General features: G+C 43.3%; 1 protein-coding gene across 1 annotated transcript; it reads left to right on the top strand.

Moving 5' to 3' along the window:
- The first annotated feature begins 679 nt into the window (after positions 1-679).
- LOC117514459 (ataxin-1-like) lies at positions 680-22,636 on the top strand. Its single transcript, XM_034174931.1, is given in 5 exon segments — positions 680-1,006; positions 11,895-13,510; positions 13,513-13,554; positions 13,557-13,924; positions 21,157-22,636. Coding segments are annotated over 4 exon segments (2,421 nt in total). The 5' UTR covers positions 680-1,006; positions 11,895-12,138; the 3' UTR covers positions 21,796-22,636.
- The last annotated feature ends 837 nt before the right edge of the window (positions 22,637-23,473 follow it).

Genomic DNA, 23,473 nt, shown 5'->3' with positions numbered 1-23,473 from the left:
TATATGTAGAGTTGCACCAGGAAGGGCCATCGCTTCCCTCCCCACCTTTCCAGAGTCTTTGTGGATTGTAACGCTACTCAGCAGGCCTTTGTTGCAGCAGTAACACTGTCGACTGTGGGTAGTGCTGTGTTTCCCGGTGTGTGATCTAGGTGAGGGGACATCCGCATGTTTCTCTTGCAGAGGGAACAGACAGTCGGCTGGCCGTCTGCAGCCTGGCTCTGAGGAGGCCTCTGGCTGAGGAGGGGCCTGGGTGCCAAGTGGCTGGGTTGGGGGTGTTGATTCGTGCTGACTGCCTGGACCAAAAGACGCATTTTGGGTATGAATTGAGATGAGAGGGGTTGTGGGATCCTAACTGAATAGAGGCTCTGTAATTGTAGGGGTCAGATTAGGAGCAGAAGGAAATGCTGACAGAACTTTGACTTGGAACAAAGTGAACAAATTGAATATGGATAATCCACAGAGGCATACTTTATGTCAGTCTGAGCAAACCCTTTCTGAATCTCCAGCTCCCTCTCCCTCCCTCCCTCTGTGTCTGTTCTCTTCCCCCTCCCGTGCCCGTCTCCATGTGAGCGTAGTCTGGGCGGCGAGCCAAGTAGAGTGTGTTTTTTTGAATGAATACCTGATGCGGCTGATGAGGCTGGCTGGGGGAGGAGCTGTGTCAGTGGAGTACTGAGAGAGAGAGAGAGAGAGGAACAGAGACAGGGAGGCAGCCAGGCAGAGAGGAGCTGGCGGTCTGGTGGCCTAGCATAACACACGGTGGAGCAGCCTGCCTTGCATGCAGGACTTGGTGTGAGCCTCAGCAGCGGGGGAACTTCCTTTAACGTCAGTCTGTTGCAGAGAAAACTGACTGTGCCGAGGTTCACAGGAAGGCCAAGACAGCACAGACGTCGGGTGGAGGAGACACACAGAAGCGAGACCTCAAGAAGAGGAGTCCTCTGGAACGGAGACGGCGCGCTCAGGGGTGAGCCGTGGACATGCTGTGGAAGCAGTGGCTGTGGAGAGACTGGTGAGCTATTCTTAGTACTCTAACCGGGGGGGGGGGGAAGGGGTGGGGAGTCCGGGGTGCGGGTGGGGGGTGTGCTTTTTTTTTTCCTTCTTGATTTGCAGCATAGTAGTATTTTCTACCCTGCTACTCCACTCGTGCACTCTCACTGTCATTCCCCTACAGCCACAGCATCTGTGGATGAGCCTCAGGGATTCCGCAGCACTGGCACCCCACCGACACCCCGTCTTGTTGGGCTGCAGAGTCTTGCTCGCAAGTATGCCATATCTCCGCGCCGATCCGTGCACGTCGCACACTAATGCAGAACTCTGGAGTCATTTGCACGTCGCGCACTAATGCAGAACTCTGGAGTCATTGTGAAGGCAAACAGCCTGAACCCTCTGCGTGCTCTTTACCGTTTGCTGTAGTCTGCCACACGCTCGGTCCGCCTCTTAAAGCGACAGGCGCCACTGCTGTGCAGAAACCGGCCAGTAAAAATGGCTCTCTGGGGTTTTAGGAGCTGCACCAACACTGTATTGATCTGCTCTGTGGTAAAGCAACTATGACTGATATTAGGTGGACGTGATGTTCGAGTATTCGGAGAATTACACGTACACTCATTCATAGTGCCCCCCCCTTCTCCTTCCTCCCCCCCATTTTTATGCCAAGGCTCAGATTAATAATGATGTATTTGTTTTCTATATATAGCCGGAGTAATCACTGCGTATCTACGACGGGTGCGTTGGGCGAAGTATTTGCTTTCGGCATGAATCATTTTCATCAAATCAGGAAATCCTCTCCCTTAATGATTTGGCTGTGAAGCCGTGGATCAATGCGAGGACTTCAGAGAGGAACTAGGACTCCTGTGCAAGAGGTGTAACTCTGCCATACAGACAACAGAGCGGAGGCTGAATGAAAACATCACCTCATCGGCACTTGCGTGCACACGGTGACGGCAGACACCCACTGCTACGCAAACCTATTTCTGTGGTTTGTTCAGCTTTTGTGTGGGAGTTTGAAAGAAGCTCACATGCCGGCCTGCTTCTGTTACTACGTCTGGGCTGGAATGCATCAGCGTGATGACCTGAACAGACAGTGGCCCGTCTCCTCTCTGTTGTCTTCCGTCAAAAAGGTGACAGTGGGCCACTGGATCTGTGCACAAACCCCACCTTTGTTCTCCGTACTATCACACAAGCCATATGTTTGTCCGAGTCACCTTTCTAATAATAGGCTGCTGCCGTGTGTGCCGAACATGCCCGTGCCAGCAACGCTGCCTGCTTCTCTTTGACAGTGTTGGTGATGGTGCGTTTCCGTGGCACTGAGAAACTGGAGCGCTCCGGCTTTGTTCTCTGGTGATGTCGTAACTCTCCATCATAAGTGGTAGTTGTGCTGTGATGTCATCACGGTGTTGACATGGTGTTGCTGAGGTGGGGCTGTCGCCAGTGAGTGGCACCGTGGTGATGCTGCACAGTGTAGCTCAGGCAGCAGCACTGCTGATCGGGAATCTCTCGGCAAGGCGAGGACTATGGCGCTCTGATGCTGCAGGCGCTGCTCAATGTGGGTCAGGAGAAGCAGTACCCTGTCTTCTCCCCGTTGCCCATTCTCTCTGTCCCTCTTTCTTGTTCCAAATCTTCTTTGCCCTCTTGGTTCCACTCCTTTCTGCTCCCTCTACATGGTTCTGTCATCTCCCTCTCCGCATCCCCTCTGTTTGTTTTTCTGCAGGTCTGCTTCTCCTTTGTTAGTGGTCGATCTGTGGCTATAAAATAAACTGCATGATGGTCCTGATGCCTTCGATGCTACGCTTTTGTCTAAAGCAACGTCGACGTGCTCAAATAAGATTGGATCAAGGCCAGCTTCAGTGCTCCTTCACCCTGTCTTTATGTGTCAGGTTTATGGCCACTACTTCTGTAATACGAACAGCCTGGATCTTCTGAATGAAATCTTGTTCGTCTTTCGCCTGTCTCCTATTGTTCAGGGTCACCACGGCAGATCCAGTACAGATCCGCATTAGGGATTCAGCACAAGTTCTGTGCCAGATGCCCTTTCTGATGCAACTCCAGTTCTACACAGAGAAACCCAAGAATTCACCCAACCAAATACCAGTCCGAACTTACTCTGCTTCACTTCTGAGATCTAAGACCTGATGGGATCAGGGGCACACAAAGCAGCATGGCTACACGATCTTCTGAGTAAAATTAGGAGTGTTAAATTAACCTCTGGCTAATGAACAACTCAGATTGCTGTGCACTGACCCACACACATGAACCCGCAGGAAAGAGCAGCTGATCTGAAAAAGAAACTTAAAAGCTAATGGAGAGCAGGAATCCCATTGAATTAAAGGATGAAATTCAATGTTATATTTAGTTTTTGTGTTTAATGCACAATCAAAAGTGTTATTTTGTGTGTGTCTTTGTGGTTTGTTGGCACTTATAGAGTCCGATGACTTGACATCACAGAGTCCCCTGAAATTAAGATTCTGACCCAGTCCCATTGTCCTCTCTGACCCCTGAACCCTCATAGACTTAAATGACATCACCTGGAAAGTGACTGAGTGAAAGAGGCTGTAAGTGTAGAAATAAGAATGGGAACCATCATATAACTTTGGCACTCATGTTGCTTACTGTTGTGCCATTTTAACTGGATACAGGATTTACATCCATTTGGATTGCAGTTTTAACCTAAATTAATAAAAGTACTTTAAGGGCTATTTATCGGTGTTGAACAGCGTAACGCTGTTGATACAATATGATACAAATTAGACTGATTCATGAAAAATACGTAATTCTGGTGATGTATTTAAAACAGATTGAGTTTATTAGTAGCCTATAAATAAGTCCCTTTGGTTGCTCCCTTGTTTTCACCTGGGGTCACCCTTTGATTGGTCTGCATGGTCTGATTGGGCCTTCTTCACAACCGCCAAGGTCCCTCTTCATGACAGAGGTGCTGGGGCGCCATTGGAGTTCTGCATCCTGGGTGTGCAAATGGATGCAGACCTCCAATGGTGCTCCAACACCTCAGTGGTTGTGTAGAAGGCCCAACAGTGGGTCCACTTACTGGGGACCCTCAGGAGGATCAACTTGAAAAGGGAACTGCTGGCCGTCTTCTACGTACCATTGCTCCGCTGAGAGTGTGCTAATGTATGCATCTCTGTGTGGTTCAATAGTTGTACCATGGCACACAAAAAGGCTCTACAGAGGATCATTAAGACTGCACAAAAAAATCACTGGCCATAAATGTAAACAGCTGACACAATCATGTGCAATAATTTTTATATGCTGAACATGTGCAATAATCTTTTTTATTTCTCTATGGTTTTAGCCCTTCAATTTGTACATAGTGTCTTTCTTTGCTTGCCTTGTTTAGTTATTATTTATCAGATTTTTTATAATTTTTTTTTGCACTGAGGAGGATGACAATGCCCCAGTTTCATTGTGCTACACTATACGACTGTGCAATGACAGCAAAGATTCTTGATCTTAATTTGGCACAGGTTTTACACCAGATGGCCTTTCTGACACAACTCCACATTGCATGGAGAAATGTGGCAGGGGTGGGCGTCTGACATTGGGCAGCTTCAGCACTAAAACCCAAGTTATATGTAAAGTTAAATGTAATTAAAATGCATAAATCTTAGTTGTTGGCCTTTTTTGAGTGTGGGTTTGAGACCATTTATTTTGTTTTGTATGTTTTGTTACTTTCTTCATGCCAAGGCATTTAAGGAGCAGAGTTTAACATGTTCTAGGTTCTTGACGTACAGAATGGAAGAGCAATAATTATAAAATAATTAATTTCCTATTTTTTATTTTTCAAAAACTGAACACAGAATGTTTGCATTCTTCTGATTTCACTTTTTAATGACCTTTTAACCCTTATTGATAGTTTTTCTTTTATGCATTTAGGCACATGGTGCACATAGTATGCCACGTTTTTCCTTATTTTTGTGTTTTTGAAGGTGGTGTAGCTTGTAGTGGGCCTGTGGCTGCAGCTGAACCCTACTGTTGCGTTTCTAATGTCTTGGTTTCCCCTGGTAAACCCTGTGTTTGATGGTCCACAATTCTCTGAGACATGGTTAATTCCCTTAACCAAAGTCTGCAGAATGCTGACTTATAGAAAGTGACCAAAAACAGCTCAAAAATGTCTGCAGTCCCTCATGCACTTGATGATTTAACAGTGGGACAGTCCAAACCCTCACACACGTAGTGGGAAAGCAACTTCAAAGTCAGTGAGTCTGTGAGGGTGGGCGTTTGGGTTGGGCGTCTGTGACACTGACCTGATATTTGAGTGTATACCTCCACCACAGAGCGCAATGTGCCACATGCAGCTCTCAAGGCAGCACAATCCAACAGAGTTCACATTAGGACATTAAAGTTCATTGAAGTCAACGTGTGCCCCAAGTGTCTCAAACCATGTTAAGACAGGATACAAGGTTCTGTTAGAAAGTATCCGACCTCTTTATTTTTAGCAAAAACCATATGCATTTGAATCACATGTGATTGCATCAGCCAAGCTTGAACCTTCGTGCACATGCGTGAGTTTTTTCACGCCTGTCGGTTGCGTCATACGCCTGTGAGCAGGCTTTGTGTGAGCAGTGGTCCACCCCTCTCGTCGGATTTTTATTGCGAATACAAATGTCTGAACGATTTGGAGCTTTGCTTGCAATCAAATTTTTCCAGAAACTGTGAGAGACCAGTTCATTCGGAAAATTCAGATGGCTTTCAGGGACGATTTTATGGGGATTACACTGATTTAAGGAGTGCTCCAGCCGGTTTAAAGACAGCCCACAGCGTCTGAGAGCATGGCGCACTCCGAGCGCCAATCAACAGGCTGAAACAACCAGATCATTTCCAAAGTGAATGCTTTGTTGATCCGGGACGTCGTCTTCTGACTTCCACAGAAATGGCCAGAAGACGTGGACATCACCACTTTTTCGGCACATTCCACTGTTACAGGAGTTTTTGTCATGGAAAGAGAAGCGGAGGGATGCGCCACGGAGCCGCTCATGGCGCGGACAAAAGCACCTCCATGTTGGTCTCACAGGATGGCTTTCAGACGGCTTTCGGTGGCTTTTCAGTCATGTGACTATACGAGAAATTGTGAATGAGCTCAGTCCTGGCGCCAGAAAAAAAAATATTAAGGGGGCGATGAGTTTATCACAGGGGGCGGGGTCGCCCCCCCCCCACAAAAAAGTGCGCACCGTAGGAGACGTGCCTCTGAGCATGCCTAATGAATTGGGTGCGCTCCTGGAAAGCTCGTGTATTTAGGCTACACCGTTGTAAGAGACTGACTAAGAGTAAAGAGTGATGACAGTATTTTTTAAAATTATTATTTGAACGTATAGACCCTCGGTCAAGTGATCTCTTGCATACCACAGAGCCGGTGTTCTGTCGAGATGAGGTGCTCCAACTTTCGACACTCTGAGCTGTGACGTACCTTCGTGTTGCCAATAGGAATGACGCGTCGGGCCCAAAACACGGAAGACTCGTGGCAAGAAACCACTGATCTGTACAAAATGGATGGACAATCCGACTGGTGCAGAAACCACTGATCTGTACAAAACAACGTGTGAGCAGGACTGCTCATTTATAGAGCAGTTTTCTGAAGAAAAAAGCATTGGAAATGTTTTTTGTTTGTTGTGTTTGTTACCCTCAAAATTTCTGATTACTGTAAAAAAAGTTTAGAACACTTGTAATTAAATGGCTAAATAAATCAATAAATGGTTCTTTAGAAACCTTTCATCTGTAAATTAAAACCACCTGTTATTTCATATTAGATAATTCTTGTTTAACATAAGGAACCTCTAGACATTTATTTTTAGACAAATAAAATAACATGGAAACTTGTATATTTTTTTAAGTCTTGGTAGAGTATTATATCTTATTTCAACCAGAAAAACAAACACTAAATACAAATGTTTATTATAAATGCAAACGGAAATAATTTAAACAATGACTGCAGTGTGATTGTAAGTAGGCTTTCTGTGACATAAACCTCATGATGAATTTCCTCATGATGAATTTTTTTTATAGTCATTTAAACTTGTACATTTCATCAAAATATGTAACTGCCTTTAATGTTGTTATCAGGACAGAGTCATTTCTAAAAATATGAATTTGAGCACAATAAGTGGAGAGCTTCTACTTGTGCAAATGTCTTTTGACTTTGATTCGTGAACATTTTAAGATCAGTTCATTGTTAAAATATAAAATGAACCAGCTTTTTTAAAAAATAATATAAATAAGTTGCTGTTCTAAAGAGCCTTTTATTTAGAAGCAGGTGATGTTCTGCTGGATTCTCGGGACCAGATGAAGGTCTCTTCTGCAGCTTTGGAACTCTGGTGATCTTGCTGAAAAGCAGAGATGTTTTCTTTCGGACTGGACTTCGTGGTGTTCAGCTATCAATGGAAGTTTGGCTGTCTGCACAGCAAATGTTCCTGATTGGGACAAATAAAAATATTTCTTTAAATATAAAGAAACACTAAACAGTTTATATATATATATAAAAAGGGGGAAAAACTGCAAAAAACGATGGAAAAAAAAACACCCGAAAAAATAAGTTATTTAAAGCTGAGCTTTTGTGGTGTCTGAAAAAAGCTGTAGCTTTATTTGGTAAAAATAAAAAAGACAACCATTTACAAATTAAAGTGTTCACTCAGATCAACTGTGCTAAAAGGCTAAGCTAACGTTAGCCGATCATTAAACCTTCACAGTTCAGTAAACGTCACGTTTTATTTTTACATTATTCTCACCTCGATAAAGCTGCAGAACTAAACTCCGTTGGGCAAACTGGGACTTCGCATATATCCAAAAAGTGGGAGATTTCGGACTGAGTGGGTTTGCTCCATCACCCCGGCGGCCTGGATCGCTCTGCCCAGTGATGATGCCTGAAGGCCGGCTTCTCCGTGCGGGTCGGCCCGCTGTCGCGGTTCAATCGATATTCCACCAAGACGTCGGTCCTCCCTCGGTCGGTGTCACTCCGAAAAGTAGCTGAAAAAAGCTTCTCCCAGCGTGATGGGAGAATCGTTCTACTGCTTTTTTTAAAGGTTTTTTTGTGGTTCAGGCGACCGAAGTTCAAGACACCGATCGCTCAACTTTTTTCAGATTGTGGAAACAGCCAGAGTGTGACGTAGCAATCTCTGCCCCCTTGCCGCTTCCGAAGCGACGCGTCTGACGTCACGACGCGTTGGAAACGCACCGCCCTCTGCCGCACTGACAAGCGCAACCCTCAACCTATCAAATCCCTTGAACACAGACACATGCCATATCCGTTTGTTTTAAAATTAATTACTTTAGTTAGTTAATTTGGTTTATTTGTTAAATATGTGATATTATTGAATAACTAATATTTTACTATATTTTCCAGTATTTCTTTTCTTTCTTTTTATTTTTTTGATAACTAACATCCGAGGGGGCGAGGTTGATGACGTGAGGGGGCGTCGCCCCCAAACGCCCCCCTCGTGGCGCCAGCTTTGAATGAGCTGGACATGACAGAACATGTCTGTGAGGCTTCATCACGGCGTTGCTTTGCACCATGCGGCTCCCGTCCCGACGCGCGAATTCTCCGCTCCTCTTTCCATGACACAAAACTCCTGTAACAGTGGAATGTGCCGTTCGTTTCCAAAGTGAAGGCTTTGTTGATCCGAGACATCGTCTGACTTCCACAGAAATTGCAGAAGACGTGGACATCACCACTTTTTCGGCACATTGAGACAGACGTGCGGAGAAATTTGTGCGTCGGGATGGAGCCGCATGGACAAAAGTCCAGTGCAGCTTACATTAGCAGCCAAAGCTGATACCTATTTACAGTTGGGTTAACTGGAACAATGCATTTGAAGTGTCTTGTCCAAGGAAACAGTCAGGTAGACTGATCGAGAAACAAACCCAGGACCAGTGATGCCGGTAACGCGTTACTCTAATCTGACCACTTTTTTTAGTAACGAGTAATCTAACGCGTTAATCTTTCCAAATCAGTAATCAGATTAAAGTTACTTCTCCACGTCACTGTGCGTTACTATTATTTTTCATTGTGGGTCGATAGCAGCATTAAACTTGGTCCGTGGGCAGGAGGTCGGGGTTCGACTGCACTGCCCACTTTAAGCGAGCTGTGAGCTTTTCATCCGCGTTTTTTTGCAGCTGCTCGACTCGTCCTCACCTCTTAAAGCGTGGTGATCTGCACACCTGCACTGAGCTTTACAAAGACATTTTTATACTTTTTTCCTCCTTTATTTAGAATTCTGAGCTGAGCTGCTCCGTATCGTCTCATTAAAAACAGCTGATCCTCCGCGACGCGTCAACAACTAACACTATTTTCCACTCAAATGCACCTAAACTCTCTTTCTGAGGACCACATGATGTGAAAACGCAATAAAACTTTCTTACCTGTAAATCTGGTCCTGTTTTCTGTATAAGTAAATGTTATCCATTCTTTGTGCTCAAACGCCAAAGCAGGGGCGAATCCAGATGGAATGGGGGCGTGGGGCAAGGATGTGCCCCCCTCCTCCACAACACCCCTAGATTAAAGGTCCAGTTTTGAAGCCGTTTTTTTACTACAACTACTAATACTGCTTAAAATAATAATAATTTCGACAAGTAAAATGTTTAGAGAATTTAAATGTTAGAAAAATGTTAGAATTTAATAGTTACATTTATAAACAATGTAGGTTTGAAATTGCAAGTTTTACTGTTACAGTGCTGTCAAAAGTTAAATATGAGGTCAAGAAAGAGGTCTTTATTTTACTTTTTATAAAACAAGTATTTGTTTTCATTGAAGTCAAGAAAGGGTGACAAAACAGGTATCATTGTCATGTTGACGTGGGTTGTTGTCGGCAGCTGGGGAAAGTAACTAAAAAAGTAACTAGTAATCTAAGTTACTTTTACAATTGAGTAATCAGTAAAGTAACTAAGTTACTTTTTCAAGGAGTAATCAGTAATTGGATTACTTTATCAAAGTAACTGTGGCAACACTGCCCAGGACTACATATTAGTAGCCCAATGCCTTGTCCCAGAGACCTGTCTGCTCTACAGATGTAAACTGCCTCCTTAAATGTTATTTTTGACAAATAATTTGTTCATGAGCCCTGCGACAGACTGGCGTCCTGTCCTGGGGTGTACCCCGCCTCGCGCTCTATGACTGCTGGGATAGGCTCCAGCCCCCCGTGACCCTTAATTGGACTAAGCGGCAGAAGATGAATGAATGAATGAATGAATTTGTTCATGAAAAGCAACAAGGAAAGTATACAACAGGTTACAGTAAAAGATGTATTCTGTGTTTATAGACAATCTGGCCAGCACAGTGAACCTCGTTCCTGATGATACATCAGTGTTAGGTATTGAACAAACTATATTTCATGACACTTTAGCAGCACACATGCTGTATACTCCATGGGCCAAGCAGTGTTTTGGAACTAATTAAGGGGACTAAACAACACTTACAATCCAGCCTCAGTATACTATGGCTTACACAAAAATGTATGCTGGTCATCCCAGGCCTGAGAGCTACCACCCAAGTGTATCCATCTATCTATCAAATTAACTATTTAAGAAGTCTGTGCCCCAGTATTTTCACAGAATGAAATTTTAACATTATTTAATTTGTATATTAACACTGTTAGCATTAATTAGTACCACAGGTATCGAGAGCTTGGTGCGGTTATCTCCACTGTTACTTCATAGTTACTGAGGCAATATACCGGTCATAGTTTTAAATACACGCACTCAAGCCACTCATTATACAAACCACCACCCAGTCCCCAAAAAGCTAGCATAAATATAACACCTGAACCAAGGTTAGGTTAGCATTTTTGGTAATGCCGAGAATGGGGTATGTGTTGGGCTTCATTCGACCTGCCCAGGTCGTGCTGGTTTTGTAACCATTTATGGGTTGTCTGGGAGTTACGCAGAGTTGGGCACTGCCAAGATAGCGACATTTACAGCTGCTTCATTTGAGCTTCAAATCCGCTCATCAGTAAAGCTGTGGGCGACCTCATCTGTGGCTGTATCTACCTAAATCAAACTCCAGGAGGCCCAGTTCACTGCCTGGAGTTGCTGTCTATTTTCCCCTTGAATTTTGAAACACTGCTCAAAAGTAGTAAAGCGGAAAGCCATTGTTGAATTTTTAAAGCAATTCAAACAAAGGGTTGTTTGTAGTTTTTTGTTGTTGTCATTGTTGCTGTTTTTTTTGCAACCACAATCAAAATTCACCCATACTGTTCTTGCCACTTTTTGGAGCCATGCCCACAGACTCAGAGTTCCTGTCTGGAGGTTATATTTACAGTTGCCCCACTGACTCAGTGCACGGCCTCAGAGTCGGAGACTGAGTAGAGGCTGCTATCATTCCACATTGCTTCTTTTTTTGTTTTTGTTTTTACTTAGAGCCTGAAGCAGCATAAATAATAGTAACATGCTGACACTGAGCCTGTTGTACACATGTGCACTACGGGAAAGTAATTTCTTGTGCTCAAAACATAAAAAAAAAAAAAAGCTTTTTTCACATCATGCAGATGGTGACAAACAGGCTGTTCTGTGTGGTTTTTCAAGGAGAATCTTTGGAAATATTTGGAGAATGGCCTTCATGTTGGACAGAACTGCACCAGATATTGTAGTTATGCACGCCGCCATCTAGTGGCAAAGTAAAGAACTCCATCTTTGCAAACATGAAAACACAGGCAGTTTTGCTGTATTGTAGCTCCGTAGAACTACTTTGTGATGAATATGGTTCATAAACAGCAGCAGTGCTTACTCTGCATGAATTGTAATTATACTAACGACTAGTCATGTATTTCCATCCAAAATTAAGTAAATAAAAATCACAAATTTCTGCTGCAGGGTTTGATAATTGGCACATCTTGGCATTTTTGGGTTTCTAAATTTAATTTCCTGGAAAAGATGGATCTAATTTAAATTTCTCTCTGCCTCAGATTTCCCTTGAGGTTGAGGAAGAGGTGGGTCGCCAGAGATGATTCCTCATGAAGTCTATGGTTCTGTGAGCTGGCATGCCTCCATCTTCTACGATTTGAGACCAGGAGCTGCCCACCAGTGACCACAGGCAGAACCAGAATCACACAGCGCGCGGGGAGGCTGGTCCTTCTCTTAACCACCTAGTAAAGAAAGCGACTTTGAGGAAATTAGAAGTACTGGGATATCATAAGCCAAGAAGGTACAATGAAGTCCAACCAGGAGCGAAGCAATGGGTGCCTGCCTCCTAAGAAGCGTGAGATTCTGGCATTGGAGCAGAGGCCAGTAGTGGTCACGGCAGCAACACCTCCAGCTGCAGTGGCTAGCGATAGCCCTCATACAGAGAATTTAGCGTGGCTCGCGAGTGTAGCCAGTGAACGCTGCAAATCGAGAGACACTGAAAGCCCAAGGTGTCCTGTCTCCTCCATGTCAAACTCTCCTCCCTCGTCTTCTTTCCCTTCCTCAGCCACTCCTCTCTCTGCCGTGCCCCTAACCTCTCTGCCAACTGTTTACCCCACAGCCCTTCCCCAGCAGGCTGGAACTATCCAGTTTGCTCAGCTGGGGCCCAACGTTCAGTTCATCAGCTCTGGACCGTATGCCGGCTACATTTCCTCTCACATCATCACCACCAATGCCAGTTCTGTTCCCAACAGTTCCACCATAGTAGGACAGCGTACCCAGGTGGACGGTTACATGACTACACTCATCTCCCCCAATCCAAAAGGGGAGCAGCATTTTCAGATAGGCCTTTCTCCCACAGATCTGACACCTGTGTCTCTACCAAGTTCTCCCCAGGTGACGAGTCAGTACATCCACCTGGACAGCCGAGCACCTCTGACTGTTAGTGGAAGCACCATCACCTCGCCGACAGCGCACCTACAACTCCACCCACACACACACACTGTCCTCCCTCAGACGTTTTCCCTCGCTCCTTCCCAGCTGGTTGTTCAATATGCAGATGGCTCGGTTGGGAAGAAAGTAGAGGGACATGGTAAGAGTATTCTGAATGGTGAACTGGAAGTTGTCAAACAGAGTAAACCTACAAATCAGCAGCAAATCCAGAGCTATGAGGCCAGACACATACTCTTGCCTGCAGACTATGGCCAGAACCCCTCAGGACTCCAGACCTCCTTGGTGTTGGTGGCCCAGCCGAACACTGAACATGAACCTGGCTCAAATAAGATCTCCTTTGTGCAGACAGAAAAGGGGGGTATCTGTCTAGGCAAACCAATGTCCAGATCCTCTTCTTTTACTTCACCATCTTCCTCAGAGGTGGTTAAGTCTGCTGTCCCTCATACAGTCATCCAGACCACTTTACCAACTGAGGAGCTCCCACCCAGCCTGTATTCTTCTACGCAGCCACCAATCATTGGCTATATCACCAATGCAAACCAGCATACTGTCAGTTATCACGCGGCACTGTCCCAGCACCTGGTCATCCCCAGTGGCCAGTCCCTCCTCATCCCAGTTAGTGGCTCCAGTAATGTCACAGACATGGATGCAAGTCGTACTGTCAGTGGCTTGACTTCAACCACCACCCCTCAAATATCCACTTCCATGCCACATGCCTATCTGGCAACAGCCTGTCCAAATGTGATACGCTTGGGCCAGATGGAAATCAGCCACCCCTGCTGTTGCGCAGGCTCCAGCGCTGCCGGTCCTGGCCTCAAACCCAGTTCCTGCAGAGGTGGCAGAACAACCCCCTTCTCCGGTGCCTGTCTCCACCCCTGCCCCTGTTTCTATCCAAGCCTCCCCCTTGATTTCTTCTTGTTCTCCTGTGGCACTTCCTCCATTCTTTATGCGAGGCTCAATCATCCAGCTGGCTGATGGTGAGTTGAAGCGTGTGGAGGACCTGAAGACAGAAGACTTCATCCAGAGCGCTGAGATTAGCAGCGAGTTGAAAATCGATTCCAGCACTGTGGAACGTATTGACAGTGGACAAACACCTAATGCTGTGGTCATACAGTTTTCTGTGGGAGAGCTCAAAGCCCAGGTAAGGTATTCCATATTTATTGTCGAATAGCAACTACATTTTAAGAGTCTGTTACTCTGTCGTAAAGCTGTGGCTGTTTGTTACATACTATTGTTTAGACATCAGAAACTGTGGTTTAACTGTTGAAAACTGGTGTGGTCCATGGGTTGGCCCAGTGACCTATAGTATGTTGTGTTTGCAAATTTTAATAAAATGGCAGTACATTGATATCTATGGAAAGCTTACTTTGTGTTGAACAAAATGATCCCAAGTACAGTGTTTTCGAATCCCACAATTATGAGTAAAATCCATTAAAACACAAGAAAGTGTCTGGACTAAACCATAGTTTCTTTGGTTCCAGATGATGACACTTCTGGGAAGGCTTTAAATTTTAAAGTTGTTCACTATAAATTGACAGTAGGCTAGCAGAGAATTTAATTTGATGGGTCAGTGGCCCTATCACCTTTCGAGTCACATTTTTCAATTCCGATCTGATTCCAATAACTGATTTGGGATATCTGCCGATACCGATACTATTCCAATACCAGAGCTCTGTTTGCTTTAATATTATTATTATTATCATAATTCTTGATTTTATATGAGGATAGTTGTATCCCCAGTTATACAGCTTCATGGTGAAGTGGTATAGAGGATTTTCTTAAAAAGATGACCTGAAAGTTCAGCTAGTTTGCCAGAAAGTACATCTAAGATGCACGCCTAGATTTGATATTTTGAAGAAAGAATTAAGTAATTTTATTTATTTATTGGTGGTTTCTTGTGGCATTTTGGAAATGCAGAAATGCTGCTTAGTCAAAACCATACATACTATACTCGTAGGCAATTTTTGCGGCGCCCCCGTGAAAAAAATCAAGCTTTTCACAGCCAGATCACGAAAGATTAGCTCTCCTGTCGAGTTGAGCACCCTGTACCATAGCATGTTTGCGTGACTATAATAATAGCATACAGCGAGGCAAACAAGTATTTGATCCACTGTCGATTATGCAAGTTTTCCACCTACATAGAACGGAGAGGTCTGTAATTTTTATCGTAGGTACATTTCAACTGTGAGAGACCAAACCTAAAAAAAAAAAAAAAAAAAAAAAAAAAAAAATCACTTTGTATTATTTTTAATTAATTCATTTGCATTTTGTTGCATGAAATAAGTAGTTGATCATCTACCAGCCAGCAAGAATTCTGGCTCTCACAGACCTGTTAGTTTTCCTTTAAGAAGTCCTCATATTCTGCACTCTTTACCTGTATTAATTGCACCTGTTTGAACTGGTTACCTGTATAAAAGACACCTACCCACACACTCAGTCAATCACGCTTCAACTAGAGGAGTAGCAGACAGCCAAAAAGGGCTCTATTTTTCAAGATACCCCTCCCGGAGTTATAACAAGATGTATTTGGTATCCAAATTTCTGGTAGAACCTCAACTTTTCAGATCTGAAGTTGTACTTTGAGAAAGTTTATTACAGCATGGTCAATTAACCCCCTTTTTGCCGAATCACGCAAAAAATTGAGACCGTCATAGGCCCACAAAATATTTCGCCCTGTTGATATAAAAATGTGTTAAATGCCCACCTCAGCAAGGGTCTGTAGACATCATTTTTACACATTGACACATGGAGATTATTTGGGCAGTCACTGCATTTGCATGCATCAGTGCATGGAAGGCCAACCTGGATTCAGTGGCATTTAGCCCCATCATTGCAGCTTGTGTCTTGGCAGTACAAGTGAGTTAGGTTTGGAGCATAAACGCATAGACCATTTTGTATATATTGTTCAAAATGTGCATTTGTGTTTATTGTTTGAACTTTTTTGTTGTAAAGTCTTTCACACAAGACCTCAAATTACCTTTATAAAGTGTCAAAACAGTTGTTTATTATAGTTTGCTGTGTGTGGAAAATTATTTTCCACTTTACTTTTTTCCTTTGATATTTGTGATTTTAAGCCTTTATTACACTTATAAAACACAACAAAAGCATATATATTATGAAAGAACAGGATGTCCTAAAAAAAAAAAAAGAGACATAAAACTTGATTGTAAGATGCAGGGAAAGCTGTTAACAACAATAATAAAACATTTATGCCAGGCGAGTGAACTGTCCAAAAAAATGCCCTCGTACCCCAGAGGGTTAAGGTGGTGGTCATCTTTAAGTGTGAAAAGGTTAAAGTGACATGTTTTATTGTCTACAGCTCTCAAATGACTTTTTTCCAGACAGGTCACCTCTGCCTTTATTAAACTGATGACTGCCCCCTTTTCCAACAAAATTCGGGGCGGTAAGGGGTCCTTTCATGAAAGATACATAGACGAAAAAGGGTTACAAATTTTATTTTGGGGGGCCTTAAGACCACCCCCTGAACCTTGGATAGCCCTGAATCTGTCAAAATGATGTCTACAGACCCTTGCTGATGTGGAAACATGTTTAGATGGGCATTTAACACATTTTTTTATCAATAGCGCGAAATGACGCCTATGACGGGCTCAATTCTTTGTGTGATTCAACAAAAAAAGGGTTAATTGACCATGATGTAATAAACGTTCTCAAAGTACAACCTCAGATCTGAAAAGTAGAGGTTCTACTGGAAATTTTGATACCAAATACATCTTGTGACGTGCCATCTGGTGATTTTTCATCCCTGCTGCTACTCCTCTAAACCTATCCACCAAGACTAAAGAGCTGTCAGCAGCACTTGTGGAGACGTTTCAGTACGGAAATTTTGATACCAAATACATCTTGTGACGTGCCGTTTGGTGATTTTTCATCCCTGCTGCTACTCCTCTAAACCTATCCACCAAGACTAAAGAGCTGTCAGCAGCACTTGTGGAGACGTTTCAGTAAAAACACACACACACACACACACACACACACACACACACACACGGTTCCCAGATTGGAAAACTCTGCAGGTTATATCCGAAATTTCCGATCCATGAATTACGTTGGTATCGGAACCCGATACTGATACTGGACTGGATCGGCCCCATCCCTAGTAAGAGGCATGGTTTCCTGTGTGCAATATGTATGTGTCAAATAACGGCTCCCACAGAGGGACAAACAGCTGTGTACGTAAGTCCCTTCGGCTGCTCCCTTGTTTGCACTTGGGATTGCCACAGCAAATCCAAAGTGGTTAAATTCTTCCTACTGCATAGAGACACATACGAGCCACGGTACAGGGCGCACTGTTATTATTGTCTTATTTTGCTGAGAGTTGCAATCAGCTGTACTTTGGGTTGCATTGTAACTCAACGTTGCACTGTCTCCAAACCTTCCTGGTCATATGCTTGTAAAATCTGATAAACTTGCGCAGCTTTTTTGTAGACAGAAAAATATAACAGAATTGCCAGCCTCTGTGTGAATGGGACATATGCAACAGGAAGAAGTGAAGAGTATTTTCAACATAAAATAAATTAAGTTTTTGCATGTTCACATTTTAGTAAGGTGAAAGCTTAGAAGATGTTAGTATATTGGACATAGTTTAAATACAAATAGTTTGATAAAGGTTGACAATGGTTTTAAAATAATCGATCATAAAATTGGAATTGTAACATCTACATATTAATACCCAAGTGGCCTCTGTGTGTGCGTGTGTGTGTGCATGTGTGTGTGCGAGTGTATGGCTTCAATCATGGAGAAACTGGGGAGAGCTGACATGTGCCGTTTGGTATGTTTATGTATTTTGGGTCAAGGATGAACGCCGCCAAAACGGAACATTGATAGGACTAATATTTTTGGAGAAACTATGGATATTAGGTAACAACAGTGACACACAAAAACCATACAGCCAAACACTCATCACAGGGTGGCAGCTGTTGGGGTCATTACTCAAAAAAATAACATATTACACATGACATCATGCACTACTTTTAAAAAAATGTAAAGCCTTACTTTACTTCTTTACTGTCTGCGGAAAGTAACTCGTTACATTACTCAGAAACAGAAGTAACCAAGCCTTAAACCCAGGGCTGGCCCAAGCCTTTATGGGGCCTTAAGCAGAATTTCATTTGGGGGCCCCCCTACCATCACCTCAGCACCAGATGCCTCATTATTCCATAGGCTACACTGTTATGTGTGTAACGTACCCACAATCATTAGCATTATTTGTAATTATCTTACATCATACAGGTGTCATTCTTGTTTTTAACCTTAAAGGGGTAGCAAACTCATAAATATGTTTTAATTAACTTCTACATACAGTGATGTATAAGTATGGCTCATTAATTTAACTATTTGAAAGTAACATCAGCAGGCAGGAGACTGCATTTATAGTAAACATGTTAAATAGTTTAATTTCTTTCAGATGTGCAATGGTGTGCGAAATGTTCAATATCCAAATACAAAATAGAACCAAATGCCATTCATATTATCTTACAGAAAAATAAAGTTGTAATCAAAATTAAAGACTTAAATAATAAATACAATACTTAATCTCCAAAATGAACATAGAAATCCACAACATAACAGCAATGTGTGTGCATAGCAATGCACAAACATTACACTGGGGGCTATTGCTTTAACTTTAGCCTGCAAACCATTGAGAGCTGAGCTACTTTTCCCCGCCTTTTGCACCAAATTAATCTGAGGAGTTGATCTGCCCTGCTGTTTAACTCTAAGTTTTTCTTCGTAAGGAAGACTATCAAATGGCTTCGCCAAAATCCGGTCCACAACATTCAAATTGTCTGCCATTATGTGCAGCTTGCTACCTAGCTAGCTCGCTAGCTGGGACTGGCACGAGGCTCGTGTGAAGTTTGTCCGCCTGTGAGTACCCGCTGCTCGGTACGGACAGAAACTGCGATAGAAGTCAGTCTCCAAACACAAGCAGCTACAAAAAAAAAAAACAGAAATAGAAGCTCAATTTGTCGCTAGTCGTTTTTAAACAAAGAAAATGCCGCTAAGAGGATTAGGAAAGTCTCCGGTTCAACTCAGAACAGAATGAAAATGCTCCCACGGATGTTTACACCAAAAGATCGCTGATTCGCTCATTTCGCTGTCAATCAAAAAGGGATTCAGCCTCAGACAGATCATCCAATCATCATGCAGAAGCTGAGCGTCCGGGCCAGCCGAGGCCAGCCCACTGCCCCATAGACCCCCAGACATGCTGAGTGTCCGATGGGCGGGACAAAGCCCAGCATTTATCCAATGACTCGTCTCGTTTCACTGCATGCTTTGTGTCGCTATTGAAGTCTGTGGACGCTGAGCGTCTACACTGTTTAAAGCACTGTGAAGCTGCGGGTTTGAGTGAGAGGAAAGCCGCGTCGTTACCAGTGACAAGAAGTTGATTCTGAACAAAAGTTGAGCGCGTTGTAGCGCATATTTAGTCAGTGACATGTACACACAACAGTATATATTTGATTACTTATTTTTTGACATTTTAGGGGAAGCTGAGCTTCCCTTGCAGTCTTAGAGCAATCGCCTCTGACTTTAAGACACCTAAAGCACTTTACACTAAACGAACGGAGCATTTCGCAAATAATGACAACAAAAATTGTAATATTGGACATGCAAACCTACCTTTGTCTTGTTGTTTTTTCCTCATCTTCCAACTTCTTTTTTCTTTTCTCCGCTCCAGAGGGATAATTTCTTTTCTGAGACCTGACTTGCACTCACTTCATTCCTCACGATTAGTCATCGACCTCCTGACCCAAGTGGTGCATCTAAATTTACCCAAAGGTGGCAGCAGCCAACAGGAGGCATCAATTAACCTAGTATTGGTATTTTGTCAAAATGAATTTTTTTCGGGTGTAATACAATTTCGTTTAAATTATTCAATATTATTTTAATTTCATGTATATATTTACTTTTTTGACTTACTACCGGCAATGCGAACCAAGCTCCTGCTGCAGTCGTACAGGGACCGGATAGCCCTTAGCAAAGGACCCCGGACCCGTACTCCCCGTACCGGATAAAGCGGAAGAAGATGGATGAATGGATGGATATTTACTTTTTTATCACAACGTCTCGGTGCTCTCGGGGGCCCCTGGTGGCGTGGAGGCCCTAAGCGACCGTGTAGTTGGCGTATGCCTTGGGCCGGCTCTGCTTAAACCCATGCACACTGCACACATGCACACAAATTCCTATTATTATAAGGAAATAATGTCTGTCTGTCTGTCTTTCCATTTTTGCAGTTTTACAACATTTAAGAGGACCATGGCTGTTTAATTAACCACTGTTAAGGCCTACGGAGCGTTTTAGCACCAACCCTGTTTACCTAGCTTCATATACACACACACACACACACACACACACACACACACACACACACACACACACACACACACACACACACACACACACACACACACACACACACACACACACACACACACACACAGTATCACCTGTCATTGGATGCCAATAATTAATGTGTTGAACAATCACGACGTTGACCTGCTATAAACTGTTCAGGCTGCTTGTCAGATTGTGTTATTAAATGAATGAATTTTGATTGGGTTTATTTAGATAAAATTGCATATTCCCAGAAGTTGTCAGTGTGCCAATCATTTTTCCAGGCAGAGTCAGTGGGTGAGTGAAAATCCTGCGCTGGCTGTGAGTGATTTATAATTTGATTTTTTTTTTTTTTTCTGTTTTTGTTTTGCTTATGAGAACCCAATTTTATATGACTTATTCCACGGAAGCATGGGCCATCCCTTGACTAGAATCTACAGCAACAAAGTTCTCTGGTACGCCACTGTGATATGAGCGTAAATACTTATAACTAGTCGGACGAGTTGTCAGGTTACCTGTTTGTGATGCATTCAGTATGAGTATTTTTCACATGCGATCTTAGGACCTGTAGTGTGGTTACTGAATTTGCAACAGTAATGCATTTCATTACTGTAATGTGACGATGGTAGCCAGGTAGAGGTCAATGAATGATTATAGACTGGTCAACATTTTGAAATGCTCCAGTCATATTGAAAAGTATAATACCTTATTTGCCTGATCATAAATATTCCAAAAAGTTATAGTTTGGGCTATCTATGACTGAATGTTATAGGGTTATGGTGTTATGGGATAACAAATGTCATATGTCCGAGATCATATCTTAACACATTGAGCAAGACAAATACCTATGTCTCACATTCAAAAACGTGTAATTATTCTGAACATTTTGATATGCAACACATGGGCATTATATTAAAAGAAAGTACCATACCTTAAGAGGGTAGAAAATGCCCTTAGTGCTCAAGGGGTGAATATTTTGTCAGTCTGTATTCAGCAGAACTTATGTGTGTTGTTGTTATCCAGGTGTGTGTCGAGGTCCTGATGGAGTATCCCTTCTTCGTATTTGGCCAAGGCTGGTCATCCTGCTGCCCAGACCGGACCACCCAGCTGTTCGAGCTGTCCTGCGCTAAGCTGTGTGTGGGTGACGTGTGCGTGTCCCTGACCCTCAGAGGCCTGAGAAATGGCTCGGTGACAGAAGGACAGATTTTGGGGACCAAGCTGAAGCCTGGGAACCGCTCAGACTCCTGTCACAATGTGGACATTACTGTAAGGAACAGTACAAGTCCAAACACCGCAAACAGCAACGGCGGCCTCTTGATGAGGGGTTCCAGCTCTGACCGGCCGATAAGTGAGCAGGTTTCTGAACCAGCAGTGGGACTGAAAGGAGACCCTGTGTTAGTTCCAGGACAAAGAGAGGGGATCTACACAACGGGACCCACAAAAGCTGACATACCCAAAGTACAGTGTGCTGATCCAGAGAGGCCCACAGTCCGTAAGAGGCGCTGGTCGGCTCCAGAGCGAAACCAGACTGAGAGAGGCGAGGAAGAGCCTCCTCTGACGCTGCCCAAACCTTCCTTCATCCCTCAGGAGGTTAAAATCAGCATAGAGGGCCACTCCAGTAACGGGACGAAAAGATGCTCCAACAAAAGGGTAGACAGCTGAAAGAGCCGTCCAGAATGGCAAATACCTGTGCTTATCCTTTTGTGTTTATCGCCGTCTTATTTCCTCTCTATCCAGACTACTGTAATATAGAGTTTACACAGTATTTACATTTTTTTTTCTTTCAGATGAATCTCATATCTAGAATGAAGTACACAGAGCACCTTCATGCGTGATATCACAAACGAGATCAGTGCAATCAATGCTGATAGCAAAAACGAATGCAGTGAATGTTGAGCGTGAAAGGCACCTGGGAGATGTTTGAATGGTTCATCACCCTTCAGAAGCTGGTTGCTGGACTCAGACCAATCAAGTTTTTTTGTTTTTTGCTTTCGTCTTCGCATACGAACGAAGCGCAGCGAGTGCATGATGGAAAACGAGTAACCAAAATGTGACTACTCATCCCGTTTGTCTTTGGATCGTCATGTTCTGCTGCATTTTGTGCATCATACCTTTTTTTTCATTTTGTTTTAATATTCTTTCTTTCAGCTGCGAAGCATTGCAGATGTTTGCATCTTTCCATTTAGTGCAGGTGCCTCGTGTCTCAGTGTTTTTCTGCGTTGCTGTGAACTGTTAAAGGTGGAGCACAGGAGTCATGCAGTATGTGTGTAAAGCCACTGAGTTTCTCTTTAATACTGACTATATGCTGAGAATTTGATACTAATGCATTTGCAATATCCGGGTTGCACCTGGCTGCACTTCACCGATGAAGCTCTTCAGTCAAATTTACCTTGAAAGTCGAGTGCAGCGTTTTGCAATGTGCTGGCTTATGTGTGCAGCATTTCAAATCTGCACAAATAAGTACAACTCAAGGTATTGCTATAAAAGACACAATGTTACATTATTTTTAAAGCCAAACTGTGTGTGTGTTTAATCAGACTGCAATATAAAACATAGCTGAGTGGTTGAAATTCAAAGACATCGTCACAGAAACATAGTTCAACATTTACATGTTGACACAAAGATAGTAGACACTCATCATATTTACTGCTTTATTCTGCACAATGTATGGCCTTAGATAAAACTAGCACACGGCATCACACCATGTTAGGGTTTCACTGTTTAAAGGGGTCATATTACTTTTACATTAAGTTAATGTAGGTCACTAGGTGTCTTAAGTGTTGGATTTGGTTGACTAGGCTGCTGTCTGGGACATGCTGAAACTTTATGGGATCCCAAACTAGTTACCATGCAATATAACCAGCTTATACACAGGTATTGTGACGGCTGTGCAGAGCGGGGACAGAATCTCTGACTTATTACCAGTAAATTCTGGCATTTGTCAGGGATGTGTTCTGGCTCCTACCCTGTTCAGCATGATCTTGGTGCTGTGTAGGGTCGTGGATATCAGTGGTTTAGGTGCCATTGTTGGTGAGGAATCTTTCACTGACCTTGACTTCGCTGATGATGCTGTGATCTTTGTGAAATCAATGCATATGCCCAGATTGCAGTACTTGAGAAGGCGTGTGAGGAGTCAGAGTGTCTGGGTTTGTGATAGTCCTAGATCAAAACCAAGATCAAGGATTTCAACAACTTCCTGGACTTGGCCAACAGAAGTGTATCTCTTCACAGTGAACATGTTGAACTTGCAGAGAGACTCGTGTTTTGGCTGAGATGTTCATGTCTCTGGGTCTTCAGGCTGGACAAAGGTGTTTGATGACAAGGTGTTTGATATCTTTGC

This window comes from Thalassophryne amazonica, chromosome 7 (genome assembly GCF_902500255.1).
Source record: "Thalassophryne amazonica chromosome 7, fThaAma1.1, whole genome shotgun sequence".
Taxonomy (NCBI): domain Eukaryota; kingdom Metazoa; phylum Chordata; class Actinopteri; order Batrachoidiformes; family Batrachoididae; genus Thalassophryne; species Thalassophryne amazonica.
The sequence above is the reverse complement of the archived record's forward strand: the minus strand, read 5'-3'. Positions and strand labels throughout refer to the sequence as shown.